Source organism: Cryptosporidium sp. chipmunk genotype I (assembly GCF_004936735.1).
Source record: "Cryptosporidium sp. chipmunk genotype I strain 37763 chromosome Unknown contig_17, whole genome shotgun sequence".
Classification (NCBI taxonomy): Eukaryota; Apicomplexa; class Conoidasida; order Eucoccidiorida; family Cryptosporidiidae; genus Cryptosporidium; species Cryptosporidium sp. chipmunk genotype I.
Window position 1 is genome coordinate 301,394 of NW_027125614.1, and position 16,606 is coordinate 317,999.

Consider the following 16,606-nt stretch of genomic DNA (forward strand, 5'->3'; position numbering starts at 1 on the left):
TGGAATAATTACGAAAGCGAAATCTCAACTCAACTTTTGCTTTCAGAGGTGTTTTTTCTGTTTGTGATTATTAGAATGGTTATGATGATGATGCGTTTGTTTTTGCTGACTGGCATTAACATTTGAGCCGATATTGCACTGATTCCCTACACACTGAGAATCATAAGTTACTATTGCTTCAGTTTTTACTTGTTTAATACATTTCTCTCCTTCTTCCGTGAAGCCCTAAAAATATTAATCAATTTAAATTAATTATTGAAAGATTAATTAAAACTTTTTTTTTCTTCTTTATTTTCTGTTTTAAACTTACAATTGGACACTTAAACTTTGCCTGAGCAAATCTCAAACAATGATTCTTTTTCAAAATCAACCCTGGAGGACAGATTCTTTTATGGCCTGAGTACTCAAGCATAATGCATTTATTCCCAGCTTCCACAAATCCTTTTGGACACCTTGAAACAGGGTTAACATATATCTTATTTTCACATGTATTATTTGGACATTCTTTCTTTAGCATTGAGAAACATTGTCCATTCACCATCATGGAGTCCTTTGGACAGGAACTTAATGTAGAGTGGTACTTTTCCCAGACACAAATTGCCTTATCTAGTCTGTATCCGTTAGGACAACTAATTTCAGGCTCAATAACTTTTTGAGTTTTGCAATCCTTGTGTTGACAAATCTTTTCTTTGTATAGTATACATTTGTCTCCATTTAAAATATAACCTTCGGAAGGACAAATCATATCTTTTGGAACAATCTCAGACTCCTTACAAGCATTTCCATTAACTAATTCTGTTCCATTCGGACAAACTTTAGTAGGAGTGATTGTTTTCAATTCTTCACAATTATCTTTGTTACATTCCTTGACCGAGTAAGTGAGACAGCTTCCATTAGAAATTACGGATCCTTTTGGACAAGAAATTTGGCCATTGTTAAATAGTTTTTTCGTGCAAACTGGTCCTCCGTAACTCAAACTCTGAGAGTTCTTCTGGAAACCAGAGGGGCAAGTTAAAATTGGAGGTAAGGTTTCTCGGATCAAGCACCCCTTGGTTGGACAAATTGATTCAACCTCTCTAACGCAATAAGAATTCATAAGATTACTTCCAAGAGGACACTTTATTTGGGGAAGATGATGAACTTTTTTTGAGCAATTTCCTCCAGGGAAAAGCGAATATTGACTAGGGCACTCAATAATTGGAGGGTAGTGGACTTTTTTCTCGCACTGATTATTCAAACATTCCTTATAAACATGTTTTGCACATAAATCATCTTGAAGAGTGAAATCCTTGGGACAAGTAAGCGTAGAGGGACTTCTTTTGATGCTTTCGCACTGATTTCTGGAAATCAAAGTTCCTTGTTTGCACGTAATTCTTGGAGGGATTGAAATGGTGACCGAACAGTTTCCTCCTGAACATTCTTTAGATACCTGGTGGACGCATTGTTCTCCCACCAATTTGAAAGGTTTAACACATTTCAAAATTTGAGGTCCAACATTAACTTTCTCACAGAGTTTGGTTTTGAGATTCAGAGTTTCGTTTTCCTCACATTTAAACTCTGGAGGCTGCCTATGAATAATTTCACAATTATTTTGCAAGCAAATCTTAACAATTCTTTCAATACATATTTGTTGATTTGTACTGGAGAGCTCTCCTCTTTCACAGACCTTTTCTGGAAAAACTTCATGCTTAAATATACAAATCCCGTCCTCAAAAACAAATCCTGGAGGACATTCACGGACTGAATCGATAATGTTTCTCGAAGTACAACCTTCTGGAGGACAAATCTTGCTAGTTATTTGGATACAATTTCCCTCTTCCATAATATATCCTTCTTCACAAATCAATTCCGGAGCTTTTCTGACAATAGAGGCACATTTATTATCTTCAGTCATACTTGAGCCAGGAGGGCAAGTGTTAACTTTTGAAATCATGAATTCTTCGAAGCATGTTTCCAAAGTCTTTGTATGATCCGAGCATACTCTTGTCATTGGAAGATACTCTTTTTTCATACACTCTTTTCCAATATTAACTGATCCCGACGGACATGAAATCTTTGGAGGAAAAGCCTCGCTTCTTGTGCAAGTTTTCTTATTTCTTATGGCTTGGGAGCAAAAACCTGAGTTTCTTTGACCATAAAGTCCAAGAGTCGAAGTATTTATGGTATTTACTCCACTTCCACAAGGAACAGGAACAATACTTACTTCAGAACAATCATATTCAACTAATTTTTGACATTGTTTGATTTCACTCAAATAATATCCCTTGGGACATTCATAGGAGGCATCCATAAAGCTCTCAACCAGACAGGAATCCCCAACTCTAGTTCCCTTGAGACATTTATACTCAAGAGGAAGAGGTTCTCTGCCCCCACACATTCCTGAGCCAAGGACAATAGTTCCTTCTGGACACTGAGATTTTGAGTCTGAGATATTAATTTGAACACAATCCCCGAATTTCCCTTCTCTTCCAAATCCTTCCGGACAGAAAGAGCTAGGTTTTGAAGTTTTGAAACACTCATCTCCGTTATCCAGAAACCCTGGAGGACAAATTTGACTTCTTTGTATTGTTTTGTGACAATTCATATCCAAGTCATTGATTTCATATCCTTGTGGACAGTTCAGCTCTACGTTGGTTCTCTCCTCTTTTATACATTTGTTTTCTATTAAGGAATATCCTTCTGGACAATTTAACTTCGCTCTAGTTTCTATAATACAGAAATTCTCATTTACTGAATCTTCTCTTGATCCTTTTGGACATACTTTTGGAATAGCTTCGGTATATATACATTCCCCTAGTGAATTTAAGGTGCTGGGTTCTTGACACACCAAATCCGGAGATCTGGTAGTAATCTTGGTACACTTTTGTGTCTCAGGATTATATCTGTATCCTTCGATACATTGCTTTTCTGGAGATTCTATAACTGAACAATAATCTCCAGAATCCAAAGAATTCAAAGGACATTTTCTTTTTGACATGTTTTCACTTCTTAAGATGCAAACAGAATCAGATAATTCTGAACCTGAAGGACAAACTATCTCAGGCGAAGCAAGAACAACCTCCTCACATTGTCCATTGACTAAACTCTGAAAGTTTGGACAGGATCTTCTTGGGGAAACAAAACTAGCACATTCATTTTCTCCAATCTCCTCGTATCCTGGGGGACAAACATGGAGATTCCTTTCGTATCCAATACAAGTTGAGGTACCTTGGTCAAATTTGGAGTTTGGAGGACAAATAATATTTGGCTCAATGGTTAGTATTTCCTGACAAAAGTGACTTTCTGGATTATATTTGGTTCCAGGAGGACATTCCCACTCCCCTTTTACTTTTTGTAGACACGAATCCTTAGATCTGAAAGAATTAATAGGACATTCCCTTTCCATGGTAGTTTCTGAGATACAAAGCTTATTAGATTCATCGAAGTAAGAGTATACACTTGGACAAGATATCTTTGGCTCTACTGACAGAGTGTTAAGACAAACTTTACTGCCATTGTGAACAGTTTGCTCATATCCCTCTGGACAATGAAAGAGAGGTTCTTGGTAATTTACACATTGATCTTCAACTTCAACAAATCCTATGGGACAGACTCTAATACTAATCCTGGACATTGAAACACAAATCTGACCGTCTAAAAAGGACCCAGGAGGACACTCAAGTTTAGGATTTGAGTAATTAACATATCTACAAAGAGATTGATTTTTAACATTTTCAAGCTGAGTCCCTTTGGGACAAACATATTCTGGCTGAATCCATGTGGCACAGTTATTTTCGTCAACATCCTTAAATCCTTCTGGACAAATTTTTGACTCAACCTGATCTTGAATACACATCTTTAAAGAAACGTCAAAAACAAAAGGTTTTGGACAAACTGCAGTTGGGAGAGCTGCCTTTCTTTCAATGCACATATTTGTGTTAAAGTCAAATTTGAATGGCTCCTGACAAATTTTCATTGGTTCTCTGACCATGGCACAGCTATCTCTAAAATGAATGCTTCCTGGAGGACAGATTGCCTTAACTTCCTCTTTATAGTAGCATTTACCCGTAGAATGGTCCATTTCCAAACCATCAAGACAATACGTTTCTCTTTCAGTAAAGACTTCCTTAACACATTGCTTGTCCTGCATCTGAAAACCCGTAGGACACTCTTTGAGGAGAGGTTCAGCTGAATAGCATTCTGATCCCTTGGATACAAACCCCTCTGGACAAACTGGAATTTTTTGTGTCTCGATTTGATGAACACAAATTCCATTAACAAGTGCAAAATTACCTGGGCAGGTCTCCACAGGTACTCTCACATACTGAGAGTTGGTTGGAATACTGAAAAAAAAAAGAACTGAGGCCAAACAAATTCTTGTAATTCCTGATAAATTAGTCAAAATCATTTTTAGATCTCCGGTTTTATGTACCGGTATCTTCATACTCTGTTTCCTCATCCCTTTGAGGCTGGCTTTCCCTCTATTTTATTCAGTAACAGAAAACCTTCTCGCAAGATAAGTAAACTTTAATCACGCCTGCATAACCATCTCCGAATCCTCTTCTTACTCGTATTTTCATAGTTATAACTTTTTCATATTCTCTATTTTACGATTTTGACATGAAGGTTGTTTTGGCGGGAACTGTGCAGGATACAAAAGGCTTTGAGAAATTTAACGAGAGTGGAACATTAAAAGTTGATATTCAGAATAAGAGTAAAAATATACGGGATGATTCTGTTTGGATTTTTGGTCTGTTTTTTTGTTACGATACTCTTTTCAATTTCCTTATCATTCTTTTTCTTATGTTTGGGAATTCGTAGAATTTACAAGAGCAGATTAAATAATTATGGGACAACGCGGAACATTGCTGTTTTAGTCGTTGGGGATATAGGTAGGAGCCCAAGGATGCAGAACCATGCCTTGTGTATTTCCAAGAAATTTTGTTCCAAGCCAGATTACTCAGGGAAGTCTAGCAAATTAGTTAAGAGAGGAGGGAGTAGGAATGATACCCACGAGCTGGACGACAAAATTAATAATAACCACGTTTATTTCGTTGGATATGATGAAACTACTTGTAGTTCGGCTATAACTGGGGATAAAAATATTACTTTACTAGGGATTGAGAAAACTTTTGTGGATCAGTATAGAAAAGTTCTTCCTTTGTGGAGTTTTCTATTCATTAAGGTGGTTGAACAGTCACTGAGAATTTTCATAGCAATCATGAGAATTCCAAACTTGTCTGGCATAGTACTACAAGTTCCTCCATCTATACCAGCAATCCCTATTGCTTTGTTTGTTTCTTTCATTAAAGGAGCTTATTTGATTATTGATTGGCATAATTATGGGCACACGTTGCTGATAGGGGATGCAAAAGAAAATTCTCAATCTTCTGTGATTAAGAGAATATACCAGCGTATTTTGGTTAACAGTTACAAAATATTGGAGTTCTCGTTAGGAAGACTTTCACACTCTGCATTTTGTGTTTCTAAAGCCATGCAGGAGGACTTAGCGAAAAGGGGAATTCAGGCAACAGTGGTATACGATAGGCCTAATGCTGATTTTAAACCTTTGGAATCCATTTCGAGGAGGCATTCTGTCTTGTTTAAATACTTTGGAAGCTCAGAGGATGAAATATATCTCGAGGGTTCCGATTTAGGAAATAAATATAATCAACAAGATACCTTCAGTAGAAAGGTTGAACCAGGGGGTAAAAATAAACAAAAGTCTAGGGAAAGCAAGAAGCCTGCTCAGAAGAACCAGAAAAAGAGCACTGAAACAGAAAATACCATATCATATGATGGATCTTTTACAAATGTCGAGGATGTTGTATCTGTGTCTTTAAATAAATCAGTTTTGGACATGTACCAGATTCGTGAGAACATTAGTAGACTCCTTAAAGAACAGGGAAAATCATCTACCAAGACCTCTTCGTTCTCGGAATCTTTAATAGAGGAGGAGTTTTTTCTGGAAATAGAACCAAAAATTTTGGATGAAATTTCTTTCAACTTTAAGACTCAAGATTTGAAACAACTATTAACTAGAGACGATTTATTCTTTGATAATCATATTTTCGAGACTTCACCTGTAACTGAGTTAGGGATTTCTTGCGATCAGGTCGATAACAAGATCTCTTTAAAGACACAACTCAAGAAGAACAGACCAGCAATTTTAGTAACTTCCACCAGTTGGACTCCTGATGAAGATCTTAATTTATTACTTGAGGGTCTTGTGGAATACGATAAACTTGCTTCAAAGCAAGTGGGAAACATTAACTTTTTTAAGAGGCTTCCTGATATATTTCTAATCATTACAGGTAAGGGTCCAAACAAGAAGTTATGGTTGGAGGAAGCTTCAAAAACAAAAATGAAGCATGTGAAGATTAGAACAATCTTTGTTGAAGCTGATGACTATCCAAAACTACTGGCTTGTTCAGATTTGGGTATTTCTATGCATTATTCATCTAGTGGGTTGGATATACCAATGAAAGTAGTCGACATGCTTGGAGCAGGAATTCCAGTAATTTCATTCTCTTATCCAACTATGAAGGAACTTTTAAAAAATGAGAAGCTTGAACTGTTCTTTTCAAACTCACAGGAGCTTTGCTCCAGACTTACTACTCTACTAGAAGGATTCAATTCAAGTCTTGAACGAGAAGCTTTACCTTCTCCAAATCTGAACAAAATCTTCAAGTCAAACAACTCTAGGAGAAGGGAAACTTTCTATCAGGAGTGGAGCAACTCAGCTGTGTATCATTTCGATGAAATGGTAATTTAGCCTAAAAAAAGATCGAATGAATGAAAGCTTCTTCTTTACTAATAGGAAGACTTGAAGACAAAGCTGAAACAATGACAAATGTGTAATTAGACGACTATTAGGACGGATTATAATACAAAATTAGTGCTATAATTAATTAACTAGATGCTTAAGATTAAAAATTACGACTTTATTCCTTATACTCATTTTCTTGATCCTCTTCCTCATCATCATCATCAAAGAATTCTTCCTGTAATCTCTCTTTCAGCTCCAAGTATATCTCATTAGTTGTGTCTCCTCTGAGAATGTCCTTGACAAAGTAGCAGACAACTTGCATTTGAAGTTGCTCAAGAGCTCCTCTAATCACTCCACATACGATATTACTATAATTCAAAGAAGATGAGTAACAAGGAGGGAGCTCTACAAAGTCAGCCAGAGGATTTTCATTGAATACTAAAATGCATGAAGTTTCTTCCGAATTCCAATCCTTTGTTTCAGCAGTAATTCCAAGAAACATCTTAAAACCAATACAAGCTATAACCTCTGCTGTATCTCTAAAACTGTCACACTTTGAAATTCCAGATTTGGCAAGAAATTCATCTACAAGACGAATACCAATATTATATCCAATCTTCTCAAGCTTTGAGTTAATGAGTTCAGCATTATCAAGATCTTTAACAAACTGAGCAACTAAGCTACCATACATCAGAGAGAAAACCTCTCCGTTAATCTTTTCAGTTCTCTGAAAAGCGAGCTCTCCCATTCTAAGATATTCAGAGCGTTTTTTGTGCTGATTTGAATAATTTGACATTTCAGGGAATTAAGAGAAAGTAAGGTGGAAAGTTAATTAGTCAAACTAGGCGCAAAACTAAGGTAAAAAGCGGACATTAACACATTAATTTAGAGAAAAAAGTTCAGAAAGATTCCAAAATCCTGGAATTTTCTTGATACTTAGAATCACTAAGAGAGATTTTTCTGAGTTATTTTATGATCAAACACATTTATAACAAAACTGTTCGTGGGAAAGGAGCATATTTAACTACGTTAATAGAGAACCGTCTTGCCTCCTAGTCGAGACAAGTAATGTATTGAGCCAAAATAGGAGAAATTCGACAAAAATAGGAGAATAGACAAGAAATCCTATTCGTACCTTTGCTTAATTGTGTCTATGTTACGAGCGATTCGAAACTTTTTCTTGATTGAAATAATGTGGGGCACATCAGTTTAGGCGCCAAAACTGTGTGTTAGTTTAGCTTTGATTTTAGATATCTTATTTTAGTGTTGTAAAAATGTTTTATAGTAAATCGTCTTTGAAATTATACCTTTTGTCTATTTTATATTTTTTCACCTTTTATTTTTCGATGGTTGTTACAGTATCATTAAGAAGTTCAAATGATTCCGGAAAGACTTTGAACTTGGAGAGCTTGAAAGAAAACCTTTCCAAGGCCGGTCAAGAGCACATTTTAACTTTATTGGAATCAGAGGATTCTGAGAATGTAAGTAGACTGGTCTCCCAGTTAATGACTTTGGAGGCTTCATGTGTGGGTGGTGGATTACTTGGATATATTAATAGAGCCAAGAAACTTTTGAAAGACTCGAAGGAGGGTGTAAACCCGAGAGAAGGGTGCTATCCTGAGATCCCGGAGGTAGTTAACTTGGATGTTGGTTCTGAAGATTTTAAAAAGTATGAGGACCACGGTTTTTCTGTGCTAAAACATGTTGCCTTTGTTTTGGTAGCTGGTGGTTTGGGTGAAAGACTTGCGTTCGAGGGAATAAAGATAGGAATCGAGTTATCAATGGCTTCCAATATCACGTTCTTCCAGCTTTACACAAGTTACATCAAGGAGTATCAGAGAAGGTTGAAGAAGGCTTTTGGAGAAGATATTGCAATTCCTTTGATTATCATGACATCTGATGATACTGACAGCATGACTAGGAAGTTTTTGGAAGAAAATGATCATTTTGGCTTAAAGGAGGACCAGGTGTATATAGTAAAACAACTCAAGGTTCCTGCTTTGATAGACTCTGAGGCAAGAATTGCATTAGACCCTGAGGACAAATACTCAATCTTAACAAAGCCTCATGGCCACGGAGATATTCACACTTTACTCCACGGTTCAGGACTTTTGAAAGACTTTTCAAAAAGAGGAGTAAAATTCTTGGTTTTCATTCAAGACACCAATGCTCTAGTTTTTAACTCGGTACTTCCAGTATTGGGGGTAACAGCAATGGAGTCATTCGTGATGAATAGTTTGACGATCCCCCGTATTCCATGCGAGGCTGTTGGCGCTTTGTGTAAGCTCAGATATCCAGATGGAAAGAAAATTACGATTAATACAGAATATAACCAGCTCACTCCTTTATTAAAAAGCTGTGGTTTGGGATCAGACTTTGCTGATGAAAATACAGGATACTCTCCTTTTCCTGGAAACTCGAACGTCTTGTTTATTTCAATGGAATACTACATGAAGACATTAGAGAAGACTGGGGGAGTTGTACCCGAATTTGTCAACCCCAAGTATTTGGACTCGACCAAGACAGCATTCAAGAGCCCGACTCGTCTAGAGTGCATGATGCAGGATATTCCCCTCTTATTTGAGTCTGATTACAAGGTTGGGTGTGTACAAATGCAAAGATGGGCTACATTCTCTGCTTGCAAGAATAGCTTGAAGGAGGGAATAGCAAAGCATAGCGCAGGAGTCTCCATAGATACCGCTTCAGTTACTGAAGGTGACTTCTATGCAGCAGCCTCACAGTATTTGAGATTAGCATCAATGGAAAAAGGAGTAGTTTGTAGAATTGAGGAAAGTGGAAGAGATCCGGTTACTGGAAAGGATGATAAGAACTCTCTTATCAAACACGAGATGATCGCTGGAATCCCAGTCAGAGTTGGAGCAATGATTGTTTTGCACCCCTCATTCGCAATTAAGTATTCCGACATTCTTCAAAGGATCCAGGCCGGCCCCATTATTATCACAAGCAGATCCTATGTACATTTTGAGGGAGATGTGGTAATTAATGGCAAATTCTTTGTCGACGGTTCTGTCAGAATCGTGGCAAAGAACGGCTCGAGGATTATAATTAAGAATCTCATTGTCAACAACAGTGGCACCACCAGATATCACATTTCTGAACAAAACATGGCACATGCGACCAGCAACCAAAAAATCAGAGGATATGGAATTAGACATGAACAAATAAGGGAAATTGTCGCAGACAACGGAGAAGAGGTTGTTGTCGACGACCAAAACTAAGTAGACTAACCCTCAAATCTTTTCTTTAATACTTTTTAAAAAGTTATTACTAGTTTCGTTTAATTTTAATGTAAATTCCGACATTTGCATGAAAAACTCTTCTTTTCTAATATAATTTTTCCCTTTGAGTGCCCGCCAAAAACTGGCGGGCAAACTTATTATTGCAGATTTATCCATGGAAACGTATTTCTAAGAAAAAAGTAAATTTGTCAGGCAAAAGGTACAAGTCATGTAAAAAACCTAAAAAAGCATGGTTTTAATATCCTGGGAATGTGTGTGTGACTTGACACATCCTGGACAGTCTTTGTATGTGGTAGGGAGCCACCCTAGACTGGGAACTTGGAGGATAACTAGTGAGCAGGAAGAAAATAAGCCTATTCGACTTATTACTGACAAACTTTCTTATCCTGTGTGGAGAACAAGCGAGCCTATTAGGATTCGAGGTGCTTGCCTTTTAGAGTATAAGTTTATTATTAGCAAAGAAAATGGGCCATACGATAATTTAGAATGGGAACCAATTGAAGGAAACCGTTACTTACAAGTTGACGAGAATTTTCCAGAGTATAAATACATTATCCAATGTAGCTGGGGAAATCTTTCCAAAAGCACAATACGGTTTGAGGAGTATTTTGGTAATGACGAAAAAACTGATTATTATTCTTGTAGAGTAAAGCCCGGAGCTAGGTACAATTCACCAGGAAAAGCGGAAATGTACTCGGAGGAGGATGAAGAATCTAAAGAGGAGGGGACATACGAAAACTCTGTAACACCTCCACTAATGTTAAGCAGGATGGGGTCTAGATTAAGACTTCTCTTGGACAGGTCTAGATTTATTTTAAGCACAAAGGGAGACATTAACCAGTATTATAATTTGGAAAATACTATAGGAAGGGGTTCTTGGGGAGAGGTAAAAATAGCCGTCCAGAAAGCGACTGGGATTCGGAGAGCAGCAAAGAAAATCCCAAAGTACTTTGTTGAAGATGTTGACCGTTTTAAACAGGAGATAGAAATTATGAAGTCATTGGACCATCCAAACATAATTAGGCTTTACGAGACTTTTGAAGATAATACTGATATATATCTAGTTATGGAACTATGTACTGGAGGAGAGCTTTTTGAAAGAGTTGTTCACAAAAGAGTTTTTAGAGAAAGCGATGCTGCAAGAATTATGAAAGATGTATTAAGTGCTGTAGCTTATTGCCATAAGTTAAATGTGGCTCACAGAGATTTGAAGCCTGAAAATTTCCTTTTCTTGACGGATTCTCCAGATTCTCCCCTAAAATTGATTGACTTCGGCTTGGCAGCTAGATTCAAGCCTGGAAAAATGATGAGGACTAAGGTTGGTACTCCATATTACGTGAGTCCACAGGTTTTAGAGGGACTTTATGGGCCAGAATGTGATGAGTGGTCGGCAGGAGTAATGATGTACGTTTTGCTTTGTGGTTACCCCCCTTTCAGTGCACCTACGGATTCTGAGGTAATGCTTAAGATTAGAGAAGGAACATTTACGTTTCCGGAGAAGGACTGGCTCAATGTTTCTCCTCAGGCAGAGTCTTTAATCAGGAGGCTGTTAACTAAGTCTCCAAAACAGAGAATTACTTCTTTGCAGGCATTAGAACATGAGTGGTTTGAAAAGCAGCTCTCATCATCTCCGAGAAACTTATTGTTAGATAATGTAATTTCGAATTTTAGAAGATTCCAGGGCCTTTCAAGACTAAAAAAGATTGCTTTGACATTAATAGCTCAAAATATCGATGAAAGGGATATCCTGGATTTGCACGACACATTTATGGAATTAGATACTACTAGAGATGGAACATTGAGTAGAGTCGAAATTATTGAGGGAATTAACAGAACAGGTTGCAGTCCTACAATTGGAATTGAGGCTCTTCTTGACGAAATCGATCCTGAAGGTACTGGAACCATTTCTTATACAGACTTTATTGCAGCTTGCATTCAAGAGCGGCAAATGTCCCATGAAAGTGCATGCAAAGCAGCATTTAGAGTATTTGACATTGATGGGGATGGACAAATTAGTAACAAAGAGTTTCTCAAAGTTATGTCTCTTTCTAGCAAAGTTAAGAAATCAGATGAAGAGCTAGCTCAAGAGCTGAGCGAATTTATGAAATCAGGGGATCTAGACAAGGACGGAACTATTAATTTTGACGAGTTCTGCCATGTAATGAGAAGAGTCCCATCTAAGTTCCTCCTTGGAGAGGCCTCAGATGACACTATCAACATGATGAAGAGATGTTCCTCTAGAACTAACATTAATTTATAGCCAACTTTTTCAGTATTAACTGATACTATTACAAGGCTAACAAGTAGAAAAGGGCTAGGAGACCTTAGTTTTGACAGTTATATATGAATTACTCTCTCTGCATATATTCATTAACTGTGTATAATTATGACTTAACAGTTTTGAGGATATATCCAGCCTCGTGAAGTTTACTTGGACCAAAACTAGGCATTTTCTAGAACATTTTCATCTCCTGTCCCTTCTCCGTTATCTCTTTCTCTGTGAACAGAAGTTCTATTTTTGACATGAGAAGAATAGTTAGCCGGTAGGATTGAGACGGATTTAGTAATATCAAATGTTTTGTAAATCCCAACAAGTCTATCAGCCATCTCGAACATGTGGTTTCTGAGAGAAACAACGATGAACTGAGCGTTCTTGGTCTTTTCTTTAATGAAAGTTGCGATAATACTAACGTTTCTAAAGTCCAGTGCTGCATCTACCTCGTCCATGAAGTAGAGAGGTGACGGCCTAAATTGGTGTAAGGCAAAGACTAAAGCGAGGGAGCTAAGGGTTTTTTCTCCTCCAGAAAGGTTGTGAATAGGCCTCCAGCTCTTCTTTGGTGGCCTTACTGAGAATATGATACCATCAGAAAATGGATCCACACTATCAATCAATTCCAGCTCAGCATCTCCACCCAGGGTGATCATTTGGTAGATTTCCTTGAGCTGAGAGGCAATAACTTTGAAGCCAGAAATAAACTCAGAATGCCTGGCTTGTCTTACGGTGTCCAGGTGTCTCCTACTTTCATCTCTAGCATTGGTTGCCTCTTCAACTTCTTGGTTTCTTCTATTAAAAAGCTGGAGCTGACTAGAGTACTGGGAGAAGATATCTGGCGAAGGCCTGAACTGTTTTATTGAACCTCCATTTGAATATTGTTCGCATATTGTTTGGAGCTGTGTCTGTAAAGACTCGATGTGTGGCTTAAGCTTTGCAAAAGTCATTTCGCCTAGTATTTTCTCATATTCAGTATCCTGAACATCTTGTAGAAGAAACTTACTCTTTAAAGACTCTAATTCAGCATCCTGGCCCGGAACAGGCTGCTCATCCTTTTCAGGTTCTATTTCAGGGATCGATGGAATGCAAGAAGCGTCCGCTCTAACCTTTTGGAGCTTTTTTTGTAGTTGCTTAATATTTTGACTTTCAACTTCAGAGATTTTAGCGGAAATATCGTTCAGCTTGTTGGAAAGCTCTACATCACGGAGCTCGAGTTTCTCAATTTCTCTTTCAATCTCCTCAAATCTAGCCTGGAATGAACTATTTTCACTCAAGAATGAGTTCAGTTCTTCTTCAGCGAGCTTCCTACTTTCCATAACCTTCAGAGCTACTTCTTCAAGGGAAACAAGCTCAGACTCAGTCTTATCTATAGTTTCTCGAAGAGCAATGGCTTTATTTCTGAACTGTTCGATAGAATCGATGGCCTTGAGTTTCTTTTTTTCAGACAAACTAATTTCTACCTGGCTCTTGCTGATTTCGCTCTCCAGAGTTCCAATAGTATTTGTGAGCTCCTGAACAAACTCAGATTGCTTCTTCATTTCGGGGCCTCCAATTTCGTTCATCTCCTTTGTAAGGCAATCAACAACAGTTTGCTTTTGTTTTAAGGATGCTTCTAGGGTAGATATCTGTTTCTTCAACCCTTCAATCTCTGATTCCAATCTCGAGATTTCCGCCATAGTTTCGGCCTGGTTATTAGTTGGAGATTCTTGGCCAATTTCGGGCTGAATCTCAGATCGAGACCTTTCAGTCTCTTCTATTGATGCAAGCTCGATCTTGATTTTCTCGAGGGTAATTGTATATCCATTGATGTCATTTTTAAGGTTTTGAACATGATCCTCCAGGTTCTTGCATTCAGATTTAATTTGATTACATCTACTCTGAGAGGCTTCGAAATCGGCCTCTAGCCTTGTAAGTTGTTCAGGAGTAGGAATTACTGGAGCCTTTTCTCCCTTTTTACCAGCATGTTTCACAGCCGAAACATTGGAACCACCTCCTGTCATTGTTCCACTGGAATCGATCAATTCTCCATTAACAGTTACAACTCTCCATCTCTGCTCTCCGCCATAGGAGATTTTGGTTGCAATATCGAGATTATCGACAATTAGAGTATCCCTCATTGCGAAATACCAAGCGATTTTGAACTCAGGGCTCTTGAACTTAACTAAGTCAAAAAACCTCTTGGATTTGTCTGGAGCTTTAAATGGTTTTTCCATATTCTGTCTTACACTAGCAGAGAGTTTTTCCAAGATAATACAGGAGACCCTCCCCAAATTAGAGTTTCTTACATAATTTACCACTTCTTGTGCATCTTCGGTAGTCTGTACAACGATGTTTTCAATTTGTGGGACTGAGGAGACCAGCGCAAGTTGGAATTCGTCATCCACCGTACCTAAGTCTCCTAGTCTTCCGTGAACTCCACTTTTTTTAGATGCAGAAAAATGTTTGATAACAGTTTCTGTTAGTGATAGCTTGGAGCCTTTCTGCTTCAATTCAGAGACAGATTTGATTTCTAGGTGATTATTTGAAGCTAAAAGGCTCCTTGCTTCATCTAGCTCGACCTTTTTTAGACCTAGAAGCTTGCTGTTCTCATTTAGATCCTTCTGCAGTTGCTCAAGTTTCTTGGATTTTTCATCAAGAAGAGTCTTACTGTCCTCAAGACTCTTAGACACGTCTTTGTTCTGTTTATTTAAAGCTTGAATCCTTTTAACAGTATTTTCCTTCTCCTTCTTACTATTTTCTTCACTTTCTTGTCTTTGAATCAGCCTTTGTTTCAACATATCCAATTCAATATTTAAGATATCATGAGATTGCTGGAGAGCTAAAAGCTGCTTTTGTAAAGGTGTTAGCTCTTGTTCCGCCCTATCCTTCTTCTTTCTAGACTCTTCAATCCCATCCTTGACGTTCTTCTGCAATAATTCCAGTTTTTCTTGGGCAGAGTCGAGGTCTTTTGTAATCTTTGGAAGTTGTTTTTGCTTTTTTCGAATATCGTCTTCCAAATCGATGATTTTTTGCTCCAGCTCTGGAATAAGTTTTTTTTCACCTTCTGTTGATTCCTCAAGCTTTGTAAGTCTCTTCTTTGAATTCTTTAAAGTGGCTCTTAGCTCTTCGTCCTTTAGCAATATATTATTAAACTCATTTTCCTCCTTTTCTAATCTAACTTTTAATTCATTAACCCTGGAGTTAGTTTCTTTGCTCTCTACTTCAAGCTTAACTCTCTTATCCTCCAAAGCTTTCTTTTGATAATTTAGCTCTCCCCTCAAGTTCAGCTGTTTGTTTTGCTCATCTTTTAAGGCATTCAAGTGCTTTATAGCGTCTCTTTGTTCTTCAAAATGAAGCAATAGCTTGGCAATGCAAATTTCTCTCTCTAGAGTAAAGAATTCAATTGCCATATTGTATGGAGCTTTCAGAGTGTTAAGCTCCTTTTCAGTGATTTTAAGTCTGTTTAATTTTTCTTGACGAAGCTCATTGAACTGTTCCAACTCAATTGAATGCTTTTCTATATCCGGGATAAATCTGCTACTTCCTATAATATCCTCTATATATTCGAGCAAACCATCCTCGTTGGCATTTGTCGATTTTGGCTTCATCTGCGCAATTAATTCAACCTCTCCCTGAAGGATTAAAAACCTATTGTGTTCCAAATCAGTTCCTTTTCTACTCAATAACTTAGTGACTTCCTGATAACTTGATAGCTTCTCATTTATATAGTATTTTGTTTGCTCACTATTCTTTTGTACCTCCCTCTTTATCACAATTTCAGAGTTTGGAACAATTTTGTAAGCATGCTCATCCCCAGGTATATCTATAATCTCTTTAAAATGTACCGCGACACTAGCTTTATCATTGTTTGGGTAATGCTTGGAGTTATGGATCAGCTCAGAAACTTTATTTAAACGCATATGCCTTGCTCTTTTCCCGAACACAAATAGCATCGCATCTATTACATTACTTTTACCACTTCCATTTGGACCCACAATCGCAGTAAACGACTTGTGAAATGGCCCAATGACTTTGTTACCTCCATAAGATTTAAAGTTTTCCAAAACTATCTTGTGGATAATCAGACGTGGTTTTTCCTGCTCCCCGCAAACAGATCTTGACTCTTCAATTCCTATGTTCTCCATGTAATAAAAACATTTCAAACTTTTGAAAAACCTGTTCACTTTATTTCACTTCTTTTCTTCCGAATTCCTGTTTACAACCGTGGGGGAATAAAGGCGGGAAACATGCAAAATGGGGAACAAGCGCAAGTAATAAACACCGGTACTAAAGAAAATGGTAAGTAATAAGAAAGAAACTAAACATGCAAATTATAAATATAATATA

At 37.5% G+C, this 16,606-nt stretch overlaps 6 protein-coding genes across 6 annotated transcripts; 3 read left to right on the forward strand and 3 right to left on the reverse strand.

Moving 5' to 3' along the window:
- Positions 1–42: 42 nt before the first annotated feature.
- ELE39_001058 (oocyst wall 2) lies at positions 43–4,438 on the reverse strand (the record flags this gene model as incomplete). The annotated part of the gene is made up of 2 exons (XM_067344097.1): positions 43–225; positions 311–4,438. 2 exons carry the CDS (start codon positions 4,436–4,438, stop codon positions 43–45), a joined length of 4,311 nt encoding a protein of 1,436 aa, XP_067200135.1.
- A 161-nt stretch (positions 4,439–4,599) lies between these two features.
- On the forward strand, positions 4,600–6,754 carry ELE39_001059 (ALG1 like beta-1; the record flags this gene model as incomplete). The annotated part of the gene is made up of 2 exons (XM_067344098.1): positions 4,600–4,729; positions 4,857–6,754. The coding sequence occupies 2 exons, from the start codon at positions 4,600–4,602 to the stop codon at positions 6,752–6,754; spliced, it is 2,028 nt and encodes a 675-aa protein (XP_067200136.1).
- A 169-nt stretch (positions 6,755–6,923) lies between these two features.
- On the reverse strand, positions 6,924–7,544 carry ELE39_001060 (BET3 vesicular transport; the record flags this gene model as incomplete). The annotated part of the gene is made up of 1 exon (XM_067344099.1): positions 6,924–7,544. The coding sequence occupies one exon, from the start codon at positions 7,542–7,544 to the stop codon at positions 6,924–6,926; it is 621 nt and encodes a 206-aa protein (XP_067200137.1).
- A 478-nt stretch (positions 7,545–8,022) lies between these two features.
- ELE39_001061 (secreted UDP-N-acetylglucosamine pyrophosphorylase family) lies at positions 8,023–9,987 on the forward strand (the record flags this gene model as incomplete). Its single annotated transcript, XM_067344100.1, has 1 exon — positions 8,023–9,987. The coding sequence occupies one exon, from the start codon at positions 8,023–8,025 to the stop codon at positions 9,985–9,987; it is 1,965 nt and encodes a 654-aa protein (XP_067200138.1).
- Positions 9,988–10,237: 250 nt separating this feature from the next.
- On the forward strand, positions 10,238–12,268 carry ELE39_001063 (calcium calmodulin-dependent kinase with a kinase domain and 4 calmodulin like EF hands; the record flags this gene model as incomplete). Its single annotated transcript, XM_067344102.1, has 1 exon — positions 10,238–12,268. One exon carries the CDS (start codon positions 10,238–10,240, stop codon positions 12,266–12,268), a length of 2,031 nt encoding a protein of 676 aa, XP_067200140.1.
- Positions 12,269–12,450: 182 nt separating this feature from the next.
- Positions 12,451–16,404, reverse strand: ELE39_001064 (SMC4 SMC4; the record flags this gene model as incomplete). Its single annotated transcript, XM_067344103.1, has 1 exon — positions 12,451–16,404. One exon carries the CDS (start codon positions 16,402–16,404, stop codon positions 12,451–12,453), a length of 3,954 nt encoding a protein of 1,317 aa, XP_067200141.1.
- Positions 16,405–16,606: the final 202 nt, after the last annotated feature.